At 60.6% G+C, this 21,448-nt stretch overlaps 1 protein-coding gene across 2 annotated transcripts in view; it reads right to left on the bottom strand.

Moving 5' to 3' along the window:
- CDH4 (cadherin 4) overlaps window positions 1-21,448 on the bottom strand; it is a 323,280-nt gene that overhangs the window by 92,457 nt on the left and 209,375 nt on the right. For both annotated transcript variants that reach the window (XM_084888990.1, XM_084888991.1), the window contains exon 3: window positions 8,217-8,443. In XM_084888990.1, the coding sequence (XP_084745116.1) occupies window positions 8,217-8,443 (227 nt within the window). The remainder of the gene's footprint in view (window positions 1-8,216; window positions 8,444-21,448) is intronic.

Raw genomic sequence — 21,448 nt, 5'->3', positions numbered from 1 at the left:
AGGCTGTGAGCCAGCCGGCTGGCCGCTAACACACTCGGGGTCACTGGATGGGGGTAACAGTCCGGGCCGGCCTTCAGTGCAGGAGCCCTGGGTGCCTGCGGGCCTCCTGCCATGTCGGCTGAGGTGGGTGTGGCCTGCCTGGCAGGTGCGCGAGGTGTGAGTTTCCATGTGACAGGAATGCTGGGGACCACACCGTCCTGACCCAACAAACCAGGCTCCCCGGTGGGCAGGGTCCGCATGGTGGGTGTGCCTGGGAGACGCTCCACGGGGCTGCAGAAGCCCTCTGAGACGCGGGGCTAGAGCAGGTCCGGCCAGGCCAGCCTCAGGGGCAGCGGGCAGGGGGAGCGCTGAGAGCGGGGCGGCCGGGCTGGGCACCGTGTGGGGAGGAGGCTCCGTCCTCCGGAAGGTAGTTCCCCTGCAAACACCTGTATGTAAAATACCGCCCAGATGTCTTCCCAGGCCCTGCTCGAGGACTTGCTCTAGTCTAGAGAATCAAGAAATTATGTTTAGTGAGAGCTCTCTGAAGTGAAATCACCTTTCAGTGTACAGGAAAAGGCACATCACAGTGAAACTTTAAATTACTAAGTTAAGCCAAATTGTGTCACTTTCCCCAGAGTTGTTAATGGCGGAAATGAATGGAGCGGTTCATGTTGGCATCAATTAGGGAGAAAAATGGTCAGTTCCGTCTGCTCGGATGGTTCTGGAAGCCTTGGCCAGGACAAGAGAGGGTTTGACTGGGGCCTAACCACACGAGCAAGTCAATGTGGGGGCTTGTTCGCCTGGTCCTGTCCGAGCAGGTCTCCCTGAGAGTGCCCCGGGCAGTGCCCTCCACGGGGACCGGCCTGGGGCAGGTCCTCAGCCTGGCTGTGCCCTGGCCGAGCTGCAGGAGGCGCCCTGGGAGGCCATCTGCCGCCGGGAGCACCGCCCAGTGTGACCTCCGCCTGTGGCTCCTGCCGGCGCGGACAGCGGCAGCCTCCATGGCCTCGGTGCGTGGGCCGGGGCCGCCAGAAACCCCGGGCAGAGGCCGCTCACCCCTCAGAACAGTCCCTCCCGCCTCCACACCTACGAAGAGTTAAAGGCGGCGATTATTTTGGGGGCGTTGTTCACCTGATGAACACCGCCTTGGGGTGGGCTCTGCCGGCTGCCCGTGGGGGTCTCTGCCGCGGAGGATGCACAGAGTCCACGGGGCACGGGCGCGGCCCCACGGCAGCCGAGAGGGTCTGCAGCAGTCTCACGCCGTCTGCCGGAGGGGAGGGCCTGACCCTCATCCCGGCCGCCGGCCTCGTCCCCGGAGCGGGAGCGGGGACGCCGGTGTGACACTGCGGCCGTGTCTCCGTTTCTCAGCGCACGGGCAGGGCTGACTGTGGGAAAGGACAGAGGGACCAGCTCGCTGCTTCCGGGCGGCGCCTAGAGACCTCAGGTGCTTCCCCGCGGTCACACCTGCCATGCAAGCCCCTCCCAGCCCCTTGAGAAAGCTCTGGACCGTGTGCCAGGGCTCAGGCCGCACACCGGCCTCTGGGCTCATGGGGACGCAGGCCACTCAGGGATCCGCACGGGCAGGCCTGGCCCCTGGGGCCTCACCTCCCCAGTGGGCACAGGAACGATGCTCAACCAGGGCCTCCCTCCCCGTTTTATAAGGAACCTGGGCCCTGGAGATGCCCTCACAGGGTGGAGGAGGGCCAACTGTGGGGACGGGCAGTGGAGACCATGGGGATGGCGGATCCCAGACCACGGGAGGGGGTAATGGACGCGGGCTAAAGACTCGGGAAAGCCGGGTTCTCGCTGCTGTGGAGACCCGAGCGGCTGAAAGAAGAGGCCTTGAGGGCGTCTGGGGCGCTGGTGGGCCCTCAGGTCGGGCCTCATCCCTCCTTCAGGGTGAAGAGGCATCTGCACTCCCAGAGGCTGAGTCTCCATCTGGGCAGGAAGACGCAGATCCCACCCCGGTGTGAGTGTCTCGGGGCTACCGTCCCCCCACCCCCCACCCCCAGACATGCACCCTCCGCTCTTAGGGCTGGAAGTCTGGGGCCAGGGCGGGCGGGCAGGGTCCTCCGGAGGAAGGAGGTCCCTCCAGGCCCTTCTGGAGGTACTGTGGTGGCCTGGCACCTCGGGGGCCCTGGGCCTACAGAAGCACCGCCGCCCCCTGTCACACGCTATCCCTCTGTGCCTGTCATAAGGGCGCCAGTGTGCGTTTCCTGCCTGGTGTCTGCTTCTCCCCCTCACACGCCCCCAATGCCCTCACCCTCATCAATGACTTTGCACACCCTGCAGACACACAGACCCACCTGGGAGCCTGTAGGTGGGGCTGCGACGTGAGGTTCCGGGGGACACAGCTCACCCACACTTGGGGGCAGGAAGCCCGAGGGAGGAACATGGCGGGCGCGGCCGTCTGGCACGGGTGTCGCCGCTGAGTCTCCCAAATGCTGACGCAGCCAAAGACCCAATATAGCTTCACAAACCCGGCTCCTGTTTTGCAAACTATGCCCACAGGCCCATTGCCCTCTGCGTGCCACGGCGCCGAGCTGACACGTGGGCCCCCGCCCGTCAGTGTGCACAGTGCTCCCCAGGCGCTCAGCGCTCCCCAGGGAGGTGTGTGGCCGCATTTGCATTTTCTAATTGAATTGCTATCAGCTTTCCTGCAAGACTACACACACCAATCGTTCCCCGCACCAGCCGCTCTGCCTGCCGAATGCTGCCTGTCAGTTGCCGGGAGCCGTGGATGGGAAGGAGAAAGGCTGCCAGATCCGATGGGTCGTCCGAGTGTGAAGCTGCCAGCCTGCCCAGCTCCGCCCAGGCCACGGAGCCACAGACACGGAGGGCCTGGACCTTCGAGAAGGAAAGGCCATCCTCCAGGGTGCCGCTTCCCGGCTCCCTTCCTAAGAGCGCCCCCAGACTGCCAACACTGCAAACTGCTTCTTTAAAGGAGTCCCTGTCTCTAGAACATTCTGCCGACAGAAACCTTGCTCACCGTGTCCTGTCTGAACTCTCCACCTTGTCCAATCCCAGCCAGGGAGCGCTCGGCATGCATTAAGACACAGCGTTAAAATGGTGAATTATAAACTATCTCCCTTCAATGCTTGAAACATCAATGAGCAGTTAAATGATCACGGACTAGACCCCTGCCCCCAAGCCCTGCCTCGTGTTCTCTGGCCTCACCAGCCCCCTCCTCCCGCCTCCCACGGGCGACGCTGCCCCGACGGATATACACTTGGACCCACTTGGGTGCAATCACAGAGTGTGCGTTTCCTGCTGGCGTCTGCTTCTCCCTCTCAGTGTCCGGGACACTCGCTCATGCTGCTGCTGGGATCGGGGCCCGAAGCCCTCACCTGGGTCTGCCGTGTCTGTGCAGCTGGAGGATGGCTCAGGCGGAGAGCCCTCCCTTTGGTGCCGGATGTGCTGTGAGTAGAGGAAGTGGTTTCCTTTTAAGTGAGTGCGTGTATGTTCAACTGAGTGAACACACTGGATTAGGGTCTAAAGACCCTGCACCAGCCGAAACCGGTTTTGCTCAGTGGATAGAGCGTCGGTCTTCAGACTGAAAGGTCCCAGGTTTGATTCTGGTTAAGGGCATGTGCATTGGTTGCAGGCACATCCCCAGTGGGGGGTGTGCAGGAGGCAGCTGATTGATCTATCTCTCTCATAGATGTTTCTAACTCTCTATCCCTCTCCCTTCCTCTCTGTAAAAAATCAATAAAATATATTTTAAAAAAAAGACATTGCACCAAAATGCACCCCCCTGTGAGTGCATGAACATCCCAGCTGTGCCCCGCCCTCCCGCTCTCAGTGTTGAGCCGAACCTGCTGCCCTGCGGGCTGATGCGGCCACACTGGCCGAGCCTGGCTCTCCTCCTTCACGGTGACTGACATCCTCTGAGCACCCGGAGGTGAGTCCTTCGTTGTCAGGTTACATATATCCTCTCCCATCCCCCGGCTCAACTTCCCGCTTTCTTGGCGAGCAGAGGAGCGAGAAGGCGGCCCACGACCCCTCCTCACGCTCTGCCGGTTGTCTCGCCGTGTCTTGCTCATGCAGAGTCACAGCCCACGGAGCTGGCGGGCTGTGGCGTGGGAGGTGCCACGGGCCCACATCACTATTGGAAAGACAGCCCTCTCCCTATGACAAGTAGGGCTTGGCGAACGTTTTGTTAAAGGGCCAGAGAGTTGAGATTTTTAGGCCTTGGGGGCCAAGGAGCAAAATCAAGGCTATTAGCACACTTTTACAACCATTTAAACCGTAGCAACCTTTCCTAGCTGCAGAGCACTGAGAGGCAGGCAGCAGGTCTGGGCTGGCTGCCTGTGGCTGGCTGGCCTCTGGTGTCCTACAAAAACCCAGGGTCTTCGTCATGCGCGTTTGACAGAATTTGCCAAATCGTCTATGTGAAGTAGGCGAATCTTACTGTGTAAAAGGGATGCCTCTATGAAGATGATCTTTTACAAGTTTAAACACCTTTTTCCGGGCTTGCTTTTCTGTTCCATTTGTCCCTCTGACCCTCTTCGCGCACAAACCGACCATTTTAGCTCTTACAGTTCAGTGGTTCCGCTTCATGGGGAACCCTGCAACATTGACTGGAGACTGCACTGGCTGCATATGGGGTGGGGTGGGTGCTTCTGGCCTCCAGGGCACCGGGGAGCTTGGCTGGGTCTACTCGTGTGTCTTGATGCCCAAGTCCCGTGTTCCTGTTATTCTAGGCCATTCTTGGCCTTTGCATTCCGTTTAGAAAATGTAAAGTCAGCTTGTTAACCTCCTACGAACAAGGGACTGTGCCGAGTCTGCAGAAACCTTTGGGGGAACTGGCATTCCCACGACACAAAACCTGCCGACAGCACCCCCTCCCTTTAAAGGGTTCTCAGTAATGGGGAAGGGTCTGGGACAGTTTTAGGCTTACTTCTAGTTTTGTGATCATTTCCATACTATCGTAACTCGTATCCTACTTCCAGTTTCATTTTCTGATGATTTATTCCGGTCTGTAGAGGGAGGATGGCTTTTCCATCCTTGCTACCCTCACTCTAACTGCAGCGTGCTACCTACAGATTCTTCCAGATCTTCAGTCACATCATATCAGCTACAAATGCCAGTTCTATTTATTTGGATCTCCTTTTCTTGCCTAACCTTGGCTCGAACCCCCAGCATGTGATGTAGGGATGACCTTGTCCTCTTTCCAATGTCAAGGAAGGCCTTGGGTATTCCAAAGTAGACTGGAGGTTTGCGGTCTGCTTTTCGTAGATACCCTTTACAGGCTTAAGGACAGTCCCTTTTCCCCCAATTGGCTGATATTTTCATCCTAAATGAAGGTGAAATTTTACAATCACTATGCACTTTACTCTGTGTTGAATTACACGGACTAACTTTAACATGTTAAACAACCTTGCATTCTTGGACACACTGTGTGGCCTGGCTTATTTTGTGTATATGTATTTTGTTTAGGTATTTTTCCCATCTGCTGTGAGCAGGCTGGCCTATAATGACCTCCCTGCTGCTCTTTCAAGGTTTTGGCTGGGAGCTCGTGGTGGTTGGACATGGCACTTGCTTGTTTGAGGAATGATTCTTCTTGCTCAGCTCTCTGGATGATGTGTACAGGGTTAGTTTCAATTGTTCCGAAGGCTTGGATAGAACTTACCAGTGGAGCAGGGATGGTGTGGGCATTTCTTTATGATAAGGATTTTAATTTAAATTTTGCTTGGAATAAAACAGTGCAGATTTCCTTCTCATACTAGTTTTTGTGAGCTGTATATTTCTAGAACTAGAGGACCAGTGCATGAATTTGTGCACAAGTGGGGTACGGCCAGCCCGCCCTGATTGGGGCTCATGGTCTGGGCTGGGCAGGGGAGGGGCCATGAGTGGTTAGCGGGCCGGCCCTGTACCTTGGTAGAAGTCCCAGTTGAAGGGACAATTTGCATATTAGGCTTTTATTATATAGGGTGTTATCCATTTCATATGTATTTTCGAATAGGTTGGCATAGATCATACATAATACCCTTAAATGCTCTTTTTAGTGTATGACATTGGTCATGATACCCTCTTTTCATTCCTGATTAGGATAATTTGCAATTTTTTTTTCTTATACAATCAGATTGGTTGGTAGTTTATTTTACTATAATCCTCTCTTGAGGATATGCTTTTTTTTTTTTTTTTTTTTTTTTTTTTTTAATTTTTGTAGAGAGAGAGGAAGGGAGAGAGAAACATTGATGTGAGAGAGAAATACTGACTGGTTGTATATGCCCTGATTGGAAATCAAACCTCAATCTGGGAATGTGCCCTGACTGGGGATTGAACCTGTAACCTTTTGGTGTATGGGACAATTCTCTAAGCAACTGAGCCATCAGCAAGGCTTGGCTTAGTAGTTTATAGAGCCAGGTTTTGTCTGTTGATTCTGTCCATATATTTCATCCTCTTGAATTTTCTGTTTCTTTCTTTCTACTTTTCATAATTTCTTGACATCAGTGTTTAGATATGATTGTTCTGCCTTGTCAGCCAGTAAGTTGGAGAAGCCCTGGTTCCAACCCACAGCCAGACAGCCAGGCCCTCCACCACGGGTGGGGTACGGCTGTGCCATGGGCTCAGCTGCCCTCACAGTCACCCTTCACTCTTCTCTAAACATCGTTCTCCCATGCAGCAAAGGGGTTGCAGTCACATGGCTCAGTTTCTCCGTTGCAAGGTGGGGACAATGACAGTGCCCTCTGTGGACATGTGCGGGCTAGGAGAGGCGATGCCACATAAAGCAGGGTCTGTGTGACATCCTACAGCCAGGCCAGGCTGCTTTGGGTTCGGAGTAAGAGGAAGAAGGAAGCCATGCAGGTGGCAACACTGGAACCAGGCCCGGTAGGTGGGTGAGGACTGCCCGCCGTCTCCTATGGTCACAGTTCACACACGTGGCTGTGCAGTCCCACAGACGCTCCGAGCCTGACCAAGGTGAGGTTGGGGGTGCACGCCTACGGGGACTGACTAATCGCAACCACCTTCCACGGAGGGCCAGGAGCTGACTTCATTAACATGCCTGACAGGAGGCATGTTTTCAATCACTGCCTTTTACTGAGGCCGGAAGGAGCCCACTCTTTGCTCAGGGTCTGCACCAGAGTCAGGGCTGGCGGCTTACTGCCGCTTTCCTGTCCTCCAGCCCCTGTCCCCGCCACCTGCAGGGAGGGGCGCCACTTGGGACAGGGGCCCCAGGCTTGCCTTGCTCATTGCCTTTTCCTCAGGACACCTGTGGTAACCACTCAGGAGAGATGAACAACCAGTCCTCTGACCCGGTTTTCGTCCCCACAGGTCGAGGCCCTGGCCTGGGGACCGTGACCTGACACCTGGTCCGAGGCACTTGCGATGCCCTCCCCGGGGGCAGCTCACCAACGAAAACCTGTCACCTGAGTCACCACCTTCTCTTTTGCAGCCGCCTCTAAAACAAGCTGCAGATCCCCTTTTCCTAAAGTGGGTTCCCTGGACACCTCTCTTGCAAAAAATTTCATGAAAAGGGTTCCTTGGCCAAGAGATTTGGGGAAACTTGCAGACTGTCCCAGCGAGGTTCAGACAATAGGTTTATTGTTAGAAAGGATTCTAGTTTAACCCATTACTGCCTGAGGGAGCTGTGAGCGCCATCCAAGGTCGCCTTGTGCCGCTCCACCCCATGCTTCCCTTTGCCAACGAGCCACACATGCCGCCCCGATGACATGGCTGCACAGCCTCATGTCAGGGCTTCACATACTCCCTCCCACCAGCTGTCCCTGGGCAGGTGGCTGTGGCAGCCAGGCTGGGATCTCCCCGCTGGCCCTGCAGCCCCTACACCCAGGCCGATGCAGCAGCTGAACATGGGATGGGCAGAAAAGGACCAAGACTGGCCCCCTTGGGCACGTGAAACCTAACATGGAGGCTTTCGGGGGTTGGCCATGGTTGCTAGGCAATGTAGCAATGAGAGAGACCTTTTGGGAATCGGGGAGGGTGAATTCACCCCACTCCGACCTGTGGAGACAGGCTCTGCAGGCAAGCAGGGGGAAGTCAGGGAGGGCTGTTAATGTTACTCCATCTGTGTTTCCTCTGTCTCCTCCCTGCCTCCTGCCTCCCTGTCCTCTCCCTCCTTCTGTCCTTTTCTCTCCTCTCCCCCCGCCCCCCCTCTTCTAAGCGCCCCCTCCGGCTGTCCCAGCCCACCGAGGGGCTGGCCTGTCTCCCGGGCTTTGTAGGCGAACAGACCTGAGGAGAAAGGGCATTCACCATGCCCGCCGTGGCGGCCACCTTACCTTGTGTCCGGAGAGCGGGGACGAGGCCTGGGCCACCAGCAGCCGCACTGCGGCGTCCCATCGCTGGGCGATACGGCGGTCCCACGCAGTCACGGTGAAGGCCACCTCCTCAGCGGGGATCCACAGCTCCCGGGCGGCAAAGACCGTCCCGTCTGCACCGACTTTGAAGTCCACGCTGCTGGTCTCATACTGCGTCCCCTTGGTCCCCAGACAGTTGCTGAACTTGACTGCAAGAGGAGGGAGAGAAGGGTCAGGACCCGGAGTGGGTGGTGGGGGAGGGGGAGGGCAGGCAGTGGTCGCACGGTGTCCTTCCGGCACAGGTTCTGGTTCCTAGGGACAGCGGAATCAGCACGACAGGCATGTTTGAGTCGGTCTGGGGTTTTCTCTCTCCCCCTGGGAACACGAAGAGGCTCAGAAAAGGGAACTAAAAACCAGTGGATGGCTTTCTGAGACCACAGACAGCCGAGCCGCGCTCCTGCGGCACCTTGGGGTCTGGGTGCTGGGTGCTGTCCACCTGAAGCACGGCCGCCTCGCCCACCACGCAAACGGTGCCCCCAGGCTTCGAACGGACATCTCCCACCCAAGAGAGCCGAGTGCGGGCCGGAAAGGAGCAGCTCTGAGCGGGCTCCCACCGCTGCGTCCTCAGGACTGTTTTATTCCGGGCACAAACCTGGCGCCTGCGAACTGCCCACCAGGCCGGCGGCCGGCGGCGACCTGGGGCAGCCAGGTGCTTTGCCGGTGACCTGGCTGCAGAGTGCAGGCAGCTAGTCTACCCACTGCCAGGCAGGCACAGCGTTTGCTTCCCAAACGTCCATTAGGCACCGGGTTGCCAGCCCCAATGGCTGCGTCGCAGGCCCTGGTGCTCCAGGCGGAGACCCCCGGGAGCCTCCCTGGACCTGCACGTGCACCCTCCCCGCCTGCAAACTGCGAGGCACCCCCAGCCGGAGCCACGTTCTGCTGGTACAGGCGATGGTTAAAGTCACTCCGTATATATAACCATGTGGGTCCCTCAGCAATCACGGTGGGAGGATTGGTTTTTGAAGCAATTTCACTGTCGCTGCTTACATGACTTAATTGCTATTTATTCTAGAAACTAAGAGCTCCACGGTTACACCGATGCAGTGTTTTCCCTCCATGCTCACCAGTTTACTGTCGCCTGCTCAAAAATAATAAACAGTAACAAATAAAATCCTTCCCTTCCCCTGCGCCCGTTACCGGCACCTCCCACCCGTGGGCTGAACGTAAAAACGCTTTAAAAGGGGGGAAACCAGGTGTTGCTTCCTCGTCTGGCCCGGGAGAGCCCACAGGTGGAGACCCCGGCGGACAGGGGGTGTGATGGCCGCCGCTCGTGGGACCGTCCCTTTGATGGAGGGGAAATGGCCTTGTCTTCACGTGACAGGAAACTTCCGAACTGCGTTAGAGCAAACAAATTAGAACCAGCAGCAAACACTGGGTCCGTCAGTGTGACACGGACACACAAAATGACGGTCCCATGACTGCTGAGAGGTTGGCCCTAGATGCGTGAATAAGCACCTTTGTTCTCCAAAAGCAGGTTTCTGACAACACCAACGGGCTGGCACAGCCGGGGCTCGCGTCCTGGATTGGGCGATGGGTCCTGGGGAGAAGCAGCCCGGGCTGTGCCGGCGCCTGGGCAGTGCCACGCACCTTCCGGGAGCAGCTGGCGGTGCGGCCGCGGAGCCGGCTTCTCCGATGCCGACGTCCTCCGCGGGCTGGGACCTCGGGAAGCTGGAGACGATGCCACTAGGGACGGCTGCCGTGTCCAACCTCCGGGACGGGCCCCAGTGGGTCAGTCTGGGGCTCCCAGCGGTGCTCACGTGACCTGTGGGTCTTAGACGTGGGCACCCCTCCAGTCCGTGTCTCACCAGAACCCGCTCGCCAGGGGAAAGGGGGCCTCGTGACAACCTGCAGCCGCGGCGTCCGGCTTCCGTATGACCAGGACTCGCCATCTGCTCTGTCCGGCAGTCGGAACCTCCTATTTATATTTGTCTTTTACCTAATTTCTCTCTCATCTTGAGAAATTTAAACGCCAGTGTCATTTCAACGCCTTAGACAAAACCATCAGACACGGAAGATCGTGTTCTGATTTAACTCGGAATCACAGTCATCCTCGTCCACGTCCGGTCGCTCGGGCAGTGCCTCGTTCCCTGCCCAGCGCCCGCTGAGCCGACAGGAGGCACAGTTGGCAGGTGGCACTGTCCCATTGTGCAGCTGAGGAAACTGAGGCTCACAGACACCTCACGCCTGGCAGCGGCAAGAGGCGGCAGCGGGATTGGAACCCTGGCCTGCCCTGAGGCTGGTTCTTTAGATTACATACACACACACACACACACACACACACACACATGCAACACGTGCCACCCTTTGCCTTTGACCTCAGACGTACAAATGAGAAGGAGGATCTGGGGCAGAGCAGCCCGACCACCAACGTGGATGATACATAGACCACATGCCGGCGGTTGCAGGGGTGGGGCGGGGGCAGCCCTCTTACTCCTGGGGATGAAGGTGACTGTGGCCTCAGGCAGCCCCACTGCTCTTTCTGCTTGAGATTGAGGGAGGGGCAGCTCGGTGCCAGGAAGGGACTTGGTTTCAGGAGATTCAGAAACCCAGTCCTGAGGCTGCAGGTGGGCAAATGCCTCCGGATCTTCAAGGGGTGGCGTGGGCCCCCGAGGCTGGGACCCTGCAGCCTCCCCCCAATTGCCCTGAGCTCACAAACTCCAGAGCCTCTGGGTTCTGAGCGAGGGGCCTTCCTGGGGCCTGGACTCTGTGGGTACAAATCTGGCGGCACTGAATCCACTGCCCAGGCTGCTCTTCAGGGACCCGGGGCCCCAGCGCTGTGCGAGGGCACACCCCGTGCCAGGGTGGGAGGGCACACCCCTGCGGGAGGGCACACCCCTGCGGGGGGGGCACACTCCTGTGTGGGACACACTCCTGTGTGGGGACACACCCCCGTGGAGGGCACACTCCTGTGGGGGCACACTCCTGTGTGGGGGCACACTCCTGTGTGGGGCACACTCCTGTGTGGGGCACACTCCTGTGTGGGGCACACCCCCGTGGAGGGCACACTCCTGTGTGGGGGCACACTCCTGTGTGGGGCACACTCCTGTGTGGGGCACACTCCTGTGGGGGCACACTCCTGTGTGGGGCACACTCCTGTGTGGGGCACACCCCCGTGGAGGGCACACTCCTGTGGGGGCACACTCCTGTGTGGGGGCACACCCCCGTGGAGGGCACACTCCTGTGTGGGGGCACACTCCTGTGTGGGGGCACACTCCTGTGGGGGCACACTCCTGTGGGGGCACACTCCTGTGTGGGGGCACATTCCTGTGTGGGGCACACTCCTGTGTGGGGCACACTCCTGTGTGGGGCACACTCCTGTGGGGGCACACTCCTGTGGGGGCACACTCCTGTGTGGGGGCACACTCCTGTGTGGGGCACACCCCCGTGGAGGGCACACTCCTGTGTGGGGGCACACTCCTGTGGGGGCACACTCCTGTGGGGGCACACTCCTGTGTGGGGCACACTCCTGTGTGGGGCACACCCCCGTGGAGGGCACACTCCTGTGTGGGGGCACACCCCCGTGGAGGGCACACTCCTGTGGGGGCACACTCCTGTGTGGGGGCACACTCCTGTGTGGGGGCACACTCCTGTGGGGGCACACTCCTGTGGGGGCACACTCCTGTGTGGGGGCACACTCCTGTGTGGGGCACACTCCTGTGTGGGGCACACTCCTGTGTGGGGCACACCCCCGTGGAGGGCACACTCCTGTGTGGGGGCACACCCCCGTGGAGGGCACACTCCTGTGGGGGCACACTCCTGTGTGGGGGCACACTCCTGTGTGGGGCACACTCCTGTGTGGGGCACACTCCTGTGTGGGGCACACCCCCGTGGAGGGCACACTCCTGTGGGGGCACACTCCTGTGTGGGGGCACACTCCTGTGTGGGGGCACACCCCCATGGAGGGCACACTCCTGTGTGGGGGCACACTCCTGTGTGGGGGCACACTCCTGTGTGGGGCACACTCCTGTGTGGGGCACACTCCTGTGGGGGCACACTCCTGTGTGGGGCACACTCCTGTGTGGGGCACACCCCCGTGGAGGGCACACTCCTGTGGGGGCACACTCCTGTGTGGGGGCACACCCCCGTGGAGGGCACACTCCTGTGTGGGGGCACACTCCTGTGTGGGGGCACACTCCTGTGGGGGCACACTCCTGTGGGGGCACACTCCTGTGTGGGGGCACACTCCTGTGTGGGGCACACTCCTGTGTGGGGCACACTCCTGTGTGGGGCACACCCCCGTGGAGGGCACACTCCTGTGTGGGGGCACACTCCTGTGTGGGGGCACACCCCCGTGGAGGGCACACTCCTGTGTGGGGGCACACTCCTGTGTGGGGGCACACTCCTGTGGGGGCACACTCCTGTGGGGGCACACTCCTGTGTGGGGCACACTCCTGTGTGGGGGCACACCCCTGTGTGGGGGCACACTCCTGTGTGGGGGCACACTCCTGTGTGGGGCACACTCCTGTGTGGGGGCACACCCCTGTGTGGGGGCACACCCCTGTGTGGGGGCACACTCCTGTGTGGGGGCACACCACTGAGGGCACACTGCTGCTGTGGCGGGGTGCATGCTGGTGTGAGGAGAGGCGCGAGACATGCAGTGCGCTGGATGTGCAGAGCCCTGGTGCCCCTCCTGCTCAGAGGCCCGGCAGCTGGCAGCCCCCTGGCCTGGCAGGTCCTTGGCCTCAGTTTGCTGGGACTGAATTCAAACACCACCGTGAACTTTACCAGCCGTTCCTTTTGCAAACACGTTTGCGATGGCTGCCAGCCGTTTTTCTAAAGCCAAGGAAAAGGCCTCAGGAAACGTAAACATCCCCCCTCTCCCAGCCACACCTCCGCCTGGCCCCTCTCTGGCCTCCCGGGTGCACTCATGCTCACTTGGAGATAAGGGGCCCCCTAGAGATGAGAGACCCTGGGGCCTGCACACCAGGATGGGGGGCTCTGGTGCCTCTGGTCCACCCTGAGGCCCAGGGGCCAGGCTGCGTGAGCAGAGTTCCCCCTCCGGATACAGCGGGGACCGATGGCACCACGCACACAGCACACTGAGAACACAGGGTGCCGGGGAGCCCAGCAGGGGCCTGGCTGGTCCTGGGCCCCAGGAGGACCCAGGAGGACCCAGGAGGAAGAGGAGCCCTCAGTGAGGGGGACAGTGACCAGGATCCACCTGTCCCAGGCCTCCTGGGGTCCTTGAGGTCCCTGGGGACAGCATGGAAGAGTTCTCCAGGACAAATGGGTCCAACGACGCCCCTCTGAGCTCCTCTGCAGGTGGGGCACACTGATGGGGCTCGAACTAGGAATGCTCAGTGGTAGGGGTGAATTCTACCCATCCTGGGGAGAAACACCTCCTCCTCTCTGCCCAGGCCCCAGGGTACCTCCTCCTCAGCCAGGGCCGACCCTGATTCCAAAGAGCAGGGAGGGAACAGTCTTCACGGCCTCAACACTATTGCCCAGAGACGCCCAAGGAGCACATCCAGGCGTGGGGAAGGGGCAGGACACGGTATCACTTGAGCGACAACTATGCATATTGTCTCTCATGACAATTTTTCATGGATGCTAGAGCATTGAAGGTTCTGGGTCCCAGGAAGGTGAGGGGACCTGTATAACCTAAAACACTATTATCCCTGGAAGAAATGCATGCTGGGAAATCAGGGTGTATCAGTCAACACCAGGTGGTTAAGCTGAGTAACAAAGAGCTGCCAAATCGCCAGGACCGGTTTGGCTCAGTGGATAGAGCATCAGCTTGGGGACTGAGGGGTCCCGGGTTCGATTCCGGTCAAGGGCATGTACCTTGGTTGCGAGCAGATCCCCAGTAGGGGGTGTGCAAGAGGCAGCTGATCGAGGACTCTCTCTCATCGATGTTTCTAACTCTCTACCTCTCTCCCTTCCTTTCTGTACAAAATCAATAAAATATATTTAAAAAACAAACAAAAAAAACAAAGAGCTGCCAAATCGTATGACATGCCACCGTGGTCAGCAGGGAGGCTCTGTGTGTGCAGTCCTCAAGCTGCTTCACAATGGCCGAGGCGGGGGACATGTGACTCTGAGGGATGGGACTCACGCTTGGCTGTCATGCCTCTTCCTGTTCGGAGGGGGCTGGCGGGGGCGGGGGGGGGCGGCGGTGCTGGGGACGCACCTGCTTCTGCTCCCCTGCCTTCGGCCAGAGCCAGTTGGGCATCTAGCCCTAAGCATAAGAATGAGGAAATCATACCCCACCATGTGTGCATTGCTACATACATGTTAACAGTAGTGTCTCCTGTGACTGGCACACGTGCCACCGGCTGCCTGCTGCTCCTTCGCAGACCTGCCACGTTTGGAGGTATCGCTACACATCGAACTGCGATGTCTGTCCTACAATAAGCAAAATGGCACGGAGGACGCCCCCCTGCAAGCCCGCCTGCCAATCAGCCGCCGCTGCACCTGGCGGCGTGCCCCTGCCCGTCCCAGCATGGCGCCACTCTCTCCGGGGAGGCTGTGATGCCCCTTTTCTCTCCGGGAGCCGCCCAGGACGGGGGGGGGGGGGGGGGGGGTGCTGGGCTGGCTGCCTCTGGCGGGAACAGGCTCCTGCCCGTCTGGGCTGCACGAGGACGCTTTCCCGGCAGGAGAAGCCGGCTAGCCAGGCCACTTTGGAGGTGTGGGTCCTGGCCTCACCGGACCTCAGCCCGCGCCCTCCCGGAGAAACGCAGTGCCGCTGCTGCGGAGGGACCGATGAGGCGTCTGTCCGAGGTCATTACTCCTTGAAGGCTTTTGACGTGAAATCTCGATAGAGAATTGTTTTTTAATCTAATGGCGAAAAAGCCCCGCCAAATGTATAAGAATTATGTGACATTTTCCTCCTCAGTGTAAATTAAAATTTGCAGAAAGGTCAACGAACCGGGGATGATTAGACGATGGGAACTGGGAAGGCTGAGCAGGGAGAGCCTTGGCTTCCCGCCGGCCCGGCTTCCAACCGCAGGCTTCCTGCCGCCCAGCCCGCCCGCCGCCCCCGCGTCCCTGCCTCCGGTGGCCGCGTCCTGCTCGGGCTCCGACGGCGAGGAAGACTGCGTTTTCCTGGAGAGAAAAGGCCCCTCTCAGAGAAAGGCCGCGCGTGGACTGGACTCTTCTGGCTGCTGCACAGAGACCAACGCAGGAGGCTTCACTCCCACCGCCCGCTGTGGGCAGCTCCTCCTGTGGCCCCTCTGAGCCGGGGAGAAGAGCACAGCATGCTGCTCGCCCGAGCTAAGGCGGGGCTGGCGGGACCAGCTGTGTGGCCTTGGACACCTCGCTCCACCTCTCTGAACGTTAGATGAGATGATTCGGAGAGGGGTCGGGGCAGTGCCTGGCCTGCGGAGGCTGCTGGGAAGATGCACCCACCGTCTCCCTGGAGGCGGAGGGAGCTGGTGGTTGACACAGGGCATCTTCCTGTCCCAGCGCTGGGCTGGCCCCCACTTCTGTGTCCAACAAACAGAAAGCAGTTAAAGGGTGGGGGACGCCGACCTTGACAATGACCAGACCCACAGCCCTGATTTCTCAGATGTACAAGTAACGCGGTGCATTGTCTTACGCCTCTCCCTCTGCACCGAGCAAGGCGCCTCCCACAGGCCCCACCCCTTATCTCAGCGTCAGGGCAGCAGAATGGACCTTAATTTAACAAACAAGACGAGTGAGCCACGGGCTCCCAGGAACATGCTCTTTAGAAGAAAGGCAAAGGGGTTTGCGAGAGACACAGCCCACCTCGTCCTCCAGGGACCCGGCAGACACTGCCGGAGGGGCAGCCCTCTCCCAGGTCCCACTGCTCCTGGTCCATCGGGGGAGGGCTGGGCTTGCGGGTGAGTGCGGGTAAGCATCTCTGTGCCTCTGCATCTGCAACTCTAAAGGCTTTTATGATTAAAACAAAAACTACAGGAGCAGATACAGATGGAGAAAGGACCTCTGGGCTGGAGGTGGGGGTGGGGAGAGCAGCCCACGGAGGCTGAGGCTTCGGAGAAGTATTCCTGTTATTTCCTGGGACTGTTTTGCAGGAAAGACCCCTAATGTTCCCGCGTGTCATGGTCCTCCAGGGGAAAACGGTGAACAGAAATTGCCTAAACTTAAAAAAGTAAATATCTGGCTCTGGCCGGTTTGGCTCAGTGGATAGAGCGTTGGCCTGTGGACTGAAGGGTCCCAGTTCGATTTTGACCTCAGTTGCAGGCTCCATCCCAGTGCCTGAGGGAGGCCACCAATAGCCGTGTCCTCTCACGTCGGTGTTTCTCTCTGTCTCCCCTCCCTGCCACTCGCTCTAAAGGCCAATGGAAGCCAGTCTCTGAGCAGAGCCCCTGGAGCTCACAGGCCTGCCGCTGTTCGGCAACACCATTGGCCGCGCTGGGAAGGTGGGTTGGACTTTGACCACTTTGCTGGCTCTGCCAGCACCTGCTAGGGGGGCCGGCCACACAGGAGTCACCACCGTGCTCCTCTGGTGCAGGGCAGGGAGACCGGGGAGATCCGAGGGGATGCCTGCGAGGGAGAGCTTCCTTTCTCGCCCAGTGCGTGTCCGAGTTCCACAGCGCCCACAGGGCTGTGGTGGGCCGCCACCTCCGTGGGAAGGAACAGTGGCCCCTCACAGATGCCCACGTCCTGCACCCAGAACCTGGGGACAGGTGACTCACGGGGGGGAGACTGCAGACCGGAAGTGAAGGGCCTCGCAGGGAGGAGACCCTGGGTCCTGGGACAGCGCCCTCCTGGGGCAGAGCTCGGGGGCATCACCAGGTCGTTGTAAGAGGGAGGGAGGAGGTCAGAGTCAGAGAGGGACATGTGACGACGGAAGCACAGGCAAGGACCTGCCCCGGAGCCCAGGAGGCACAGGCTGCCCATTGGACTCCACCCTCATTGGATGCCTGACCTCAGGTCACACGTTTGTGCTGTTTAGACCAAGGAGTCTGTGAGCTGCTACGCACAAGGGTGGGTCGCACGCTCCCTCGGGCAGCTGGCAGTCCCGGACCCACGTCTCCGAGAGCAGTGCCGAGCATGGCGCTGTGCTCAGCAGGCGTTTGCTGAGCGAATGAGAGATGTCAGCCTTGCTGGCGAACACCGCATCTCCCCCTCATGTCTGCAGCACTGAATACACGTGGTGGATGGCTGTGGCTCTGGCTACTGCACCCTGGCCCTGCCCTGCTCTCCCCGCCCAGCAGGGGACTGTGCAGCCCGCTGGCTAGGTCCCTGCTCACCGATTTGCTTCACTTTCATGACAAACTGCAGAAACCCACACCGAAGCTCTGAGGAGGGCGCTGTCCCAGGAGAGATGGCTCAGGAGCGGAGGGTGGCCGCAGCTCTGTGCTGTGGCCCATCCCGGGAATCTCCACAGAGGCTGGCAGGCTCGGCGTCCCTTCCGAGGACAGCTCCCTTCCTTGAGAACCATAAACGCAGCTTCTCCGGAGCTGAGGCGCAGAGAGGTGAGCTGCCTGTGAGGACACAGCCAGCTGGCTGCAGAGGCTTCAGCCACTGTTTTTTCTGACCGCCCCCTGGCTTGTTGATCATCACCGGAAACCGCCACGTCAGGCCCAGCTGACAGGACAGCGCCGGCTGGGGGCCACCCACACGGCCTCTGCACTGTTTCCAGCTCCCCCGGCATCCCGGGCTCTGTGACATCCCACTCAGACACCGTTCCTGAGTTCCAAACTCTGCAGGGGGCAAACTTCCCACTAAATACACAGAAGATCCTGCCCAGGCCTGTTAGTGAGAAAACGCCCACACGGCTATAAAAACAGACCGGTCATCTGTTTTCTAACACTTTGAAACCTCCCCACAGAGGTGCGAGGTGCTGCACAGTGAGGACAATTAGCCAGCCGGCGGCCTGCGGAGAGGAGGTGTGCGGGCCCACAGCCCAGGGGACAGCGGGCCCCGCCCTTTGCTCCTGCTACTGGGGACACGAGGGACCAGCTCCTGTCCGTCATTGGCTGGCAGAGGGAGTCACCGTTGGCAGTGAGCTGAGGTCCTGGCCGCCCTGATTAAACACGCGGGCTGCACAGTCCCCTGCTGGGCGTGGAGAGCAGGGCAGGGCCAGGGGGCAGCAGGAGCCAGGTCGGGAGCTGGGAGGAGCCAGGCCCCGGCAAGGCATCCGGGCTGGGTGTGCTGAGAGCGTGTGCTTCCCCTGGCAAGGACGCACCGAGTGTCCCTCTGACCGGTCTCTCACCGCCCACAAGCCAGGCTAGCTGGGCGAGTTCCCGCATCACGAACGCTCACTGGGCCCGTGGAGTGAGGAGGCTGGGCCCACAGGTGTCTGCTGGAAAGAAAGGAGGCAGACTCGGCAGAGTTCACGTCCCCCGGGCAACTGTGGGGACCTGGGCACCTAGGTGGCCAACAGGAAGAGCTGATGCCCAGGCCACACAAATGGCCAGGGGCACCAAGGACAGTGACCCCGTGGGAATTAACCTCAGCCCCTGACTCCTGGTCCCCAGCTGGCTGACGCCGCTGCTCCTGAAAGCTGAGCTGGGGGCCCAGGCCTTGGGGGGTGTTGGGAGGGCCCCGGTCTCCAGGCTTCCTGATGGGGCGTCCTGAGCTCAGTGGCGTGGCTGCCAGCCTGGCCACCTCATGTAATGACATCAGCCACAGCCACTGAGCATCTGCTGAGCCCGCCGCGGCTCCTGCCAGGCCCACCTTTCCATTACACTGGGAAAGTTGAATGGAGTTCTGAAAGTCACAATTAGTATTTCCAAATGAAAATACAGTAAAGCAGCTCTGAGTAAATACTGTTCAAACACACACACACACACACACATTTGGAGGCTCCTACCCTGAGCCCTGGCCTTGCTGCCTTGGCCTGCCTGCGCGTTGCTATGGACGGGTGGTGTCTTCCCCACAGCAGCTCAAGCTCCGCCTCTCACCGCCCTGGCCACACTGCCCGCTCCTCCCCGTGGGAGTGGAAGCCCTGCAGGCCCCTCCACTCACTCAGACAGTAGCCGGGCCCCTCGGGAAGGCCGCCAGCTTCCGTCAGTGGCCCTGGCCACGGAGCAGCCCGGGCTCCGCGCACACGGCCAGAGGGGAGGGAGGTGAGAGGCTGGCAGGCTCAGCTGCTCCGAGAGGCCCCTAGCCGACCGCTGGCTTGGTCTTTGTGGTGTTTGGAGCCCCTAGTGGCCTCTGGTAGGTCTGTCTCCCTCCCAGACCCCCCCTTCCGCCCCCTACCCTGCACTGCAGACCTGCAAACTGGGCAGAGGGGTGTTGCCCACCGGCCTGCCCCCACACCAGTGGGCCGGGGTTCAGGCCTCCGTCTTGCTGAAGTTCTTCCCAGGCCCTGGCGCCCGCCCCCCGCTCCCCTTTAGCTGAGCTGCCGCTCTCGCCGTGCTGCCTGGCCCACCTGCCATCTGTCGCTGCCATTTCCTCTGTGGTTCCAGCCCCAAGGCTCCTGCCCAGCCCTGCATAGGACCTCCTTCCGCTCCCAGCCGGCCCTGCACCCGGCACAGTGTCCAGTGCTCTGAGGCTCAGCAGTCACAGGGCACATGCAGACCCTCCAGGGGGCGCCCGCAAAGGGCCCTCAACCGCAGCCTGAACCCGGAGTCGGGCCGCCACCTCCCGCAGCTCGGCCTCAGCGGCCGGGCAGGGGGTGCCAGCGCCATTCTGCCTCGTGGGTCCCTGCAGCAGAAGGACGAGGGAGCCACGTGACCAGCGCCCGAGCGGAAAGAACCATTCGAGTCAGGACGTGACACGGGTCTGGCGTGGACACAGCAGGCCCCGGGCTCGGCTCGTCCTTCTCCCGCAGGCCCTGTGCCCTGTCTGGGTGGGCGGGTGTGGAAGGCCTCAGGGCCGGGAGCAGCCTCTGCATTCCTTTTCTCTCCGTCTCAGGACCATCGGCTGCGCCCCGAGAACCTCAGATTGGATGTTCTTGCCGGGTTCTCGGGGAGAAGTGTGTTTGGGGGACAGGAAGTGGGGAGCCCCGTCCCCAGCACAGGCTTTGTGGCCAGTCCCCTCCCGCCGTCGTCCCCTAGGCCTTCATTCTCGCCATGGACAGCTCCGCCTCACTCGCCGCCGCTGCCCGGGCCTCAGCAAACACGCGAAGGCGCTGAACCCGGAGCCCCGAGGCGGCCGGCACGTCGCGGGCAGGTGGTGCCGGGACTCTCAGTGGACAAGACTCAGAGCACCACACCAGGCCGCACTTCGTCCCAAGTGGCCACAGGGGCTTCGGGCCGGGAGCCTTGCTCTGGGCAGGGATGCCTCCTGCCCTGGGCCCCCCGTTACTGTCTGACGCCCTCGTCACTGTCACCCACACCCACGCTGGGGCTTGCTTGGTTTGGGGTCTTTCATGCGTGTGGTGTGAGCCACGGCAGGCCTCTCTGCCGCCCCTCACTGCATGCGTTTACCCCGCAGCAGCCTTCCGGGGGACCGGCGACCACCCCAAAAGCGCAGAGTCCGCAGAGGGTGCCTGGGCCCTCCCAGGTCCCACCTGAGGGCACAGCCCACCGGGCCTCGGCCGGCTGCGCTGAGGACAGGTGAGACCACGCACACACATCCACAGGGGACGTGGCTGTGTTCTTGTGGACACGACGTGGGGGAGACTTCGGTGGGAGCCGCAGCCCAGGGTCCGAACCTTCCGGTGGAGCAGGCGCAGTCAGTCACCGGCTGAGCAAATAGTTACTTAGCACCCGGGGCCTCAGGAGCTGGGCTGCCAGGCCGGGGCCTGTGGGCAGCAGGGGACTGGGCACCATGCTGGGAGGGCAGTCCCTCCAGGCCGGGCGGCCCCGGGGAAGCCACCTGCCGTGCAAAGTGCGAGTGACTGCGTGCCCCGCTCCCACATGGCGGTCGGGAGGCCTGGCTTCGAAGCGTGGCCACCTGCTCTCAGCGAACACGGTGGCTGTGACCGACGTGCACGCTTTCCGCACCGTCTGGAGGGCTTGTCCACCCGCTTCGTGCCGCAGCGCCAAGGGAAGATCAGCTGTCGTCTCTGGCGCACAAGCTCTCGGCGTCAATCGCCAGTGACCCTTCACTTGGCCACGTCAGCGCTGTCTCCACAGACCGCGTGCCCCCGGGGACCTCTGATGGTGGCGCCACGCAAAGGAGGAGCCGCCTGCTTATCTCATCTTATAGCGTCTGGGGTGGGGGACCACAGTCTGTGCCCGTCGGACACCCCAGCACAGGTGTGGATGCTGCCCTGAGGGTTTGTACTTCCAACCCAGGGCCCCGTTCGCCGTTCCTCCATGTTGGGGGGCCCGTGG

The sequence above is a fragment of the Pipistrellus hanaki genome, assembly GCF_964339955.1.
Source record: "Pipistrellus hanaki genome assembly, chromosome: 6".
NCBI lineage: Eukaryota > Metazoa > Chordata > Mammalia > Chiroptera > Vespertilionidae > Pipistrellus > Pipistrellus hanaki.
The sequence above is the reverse complement of the archived record's forward strand: the minus strand, read 5'-3'. Positions and strand labels throughout refer to the sequence as shown.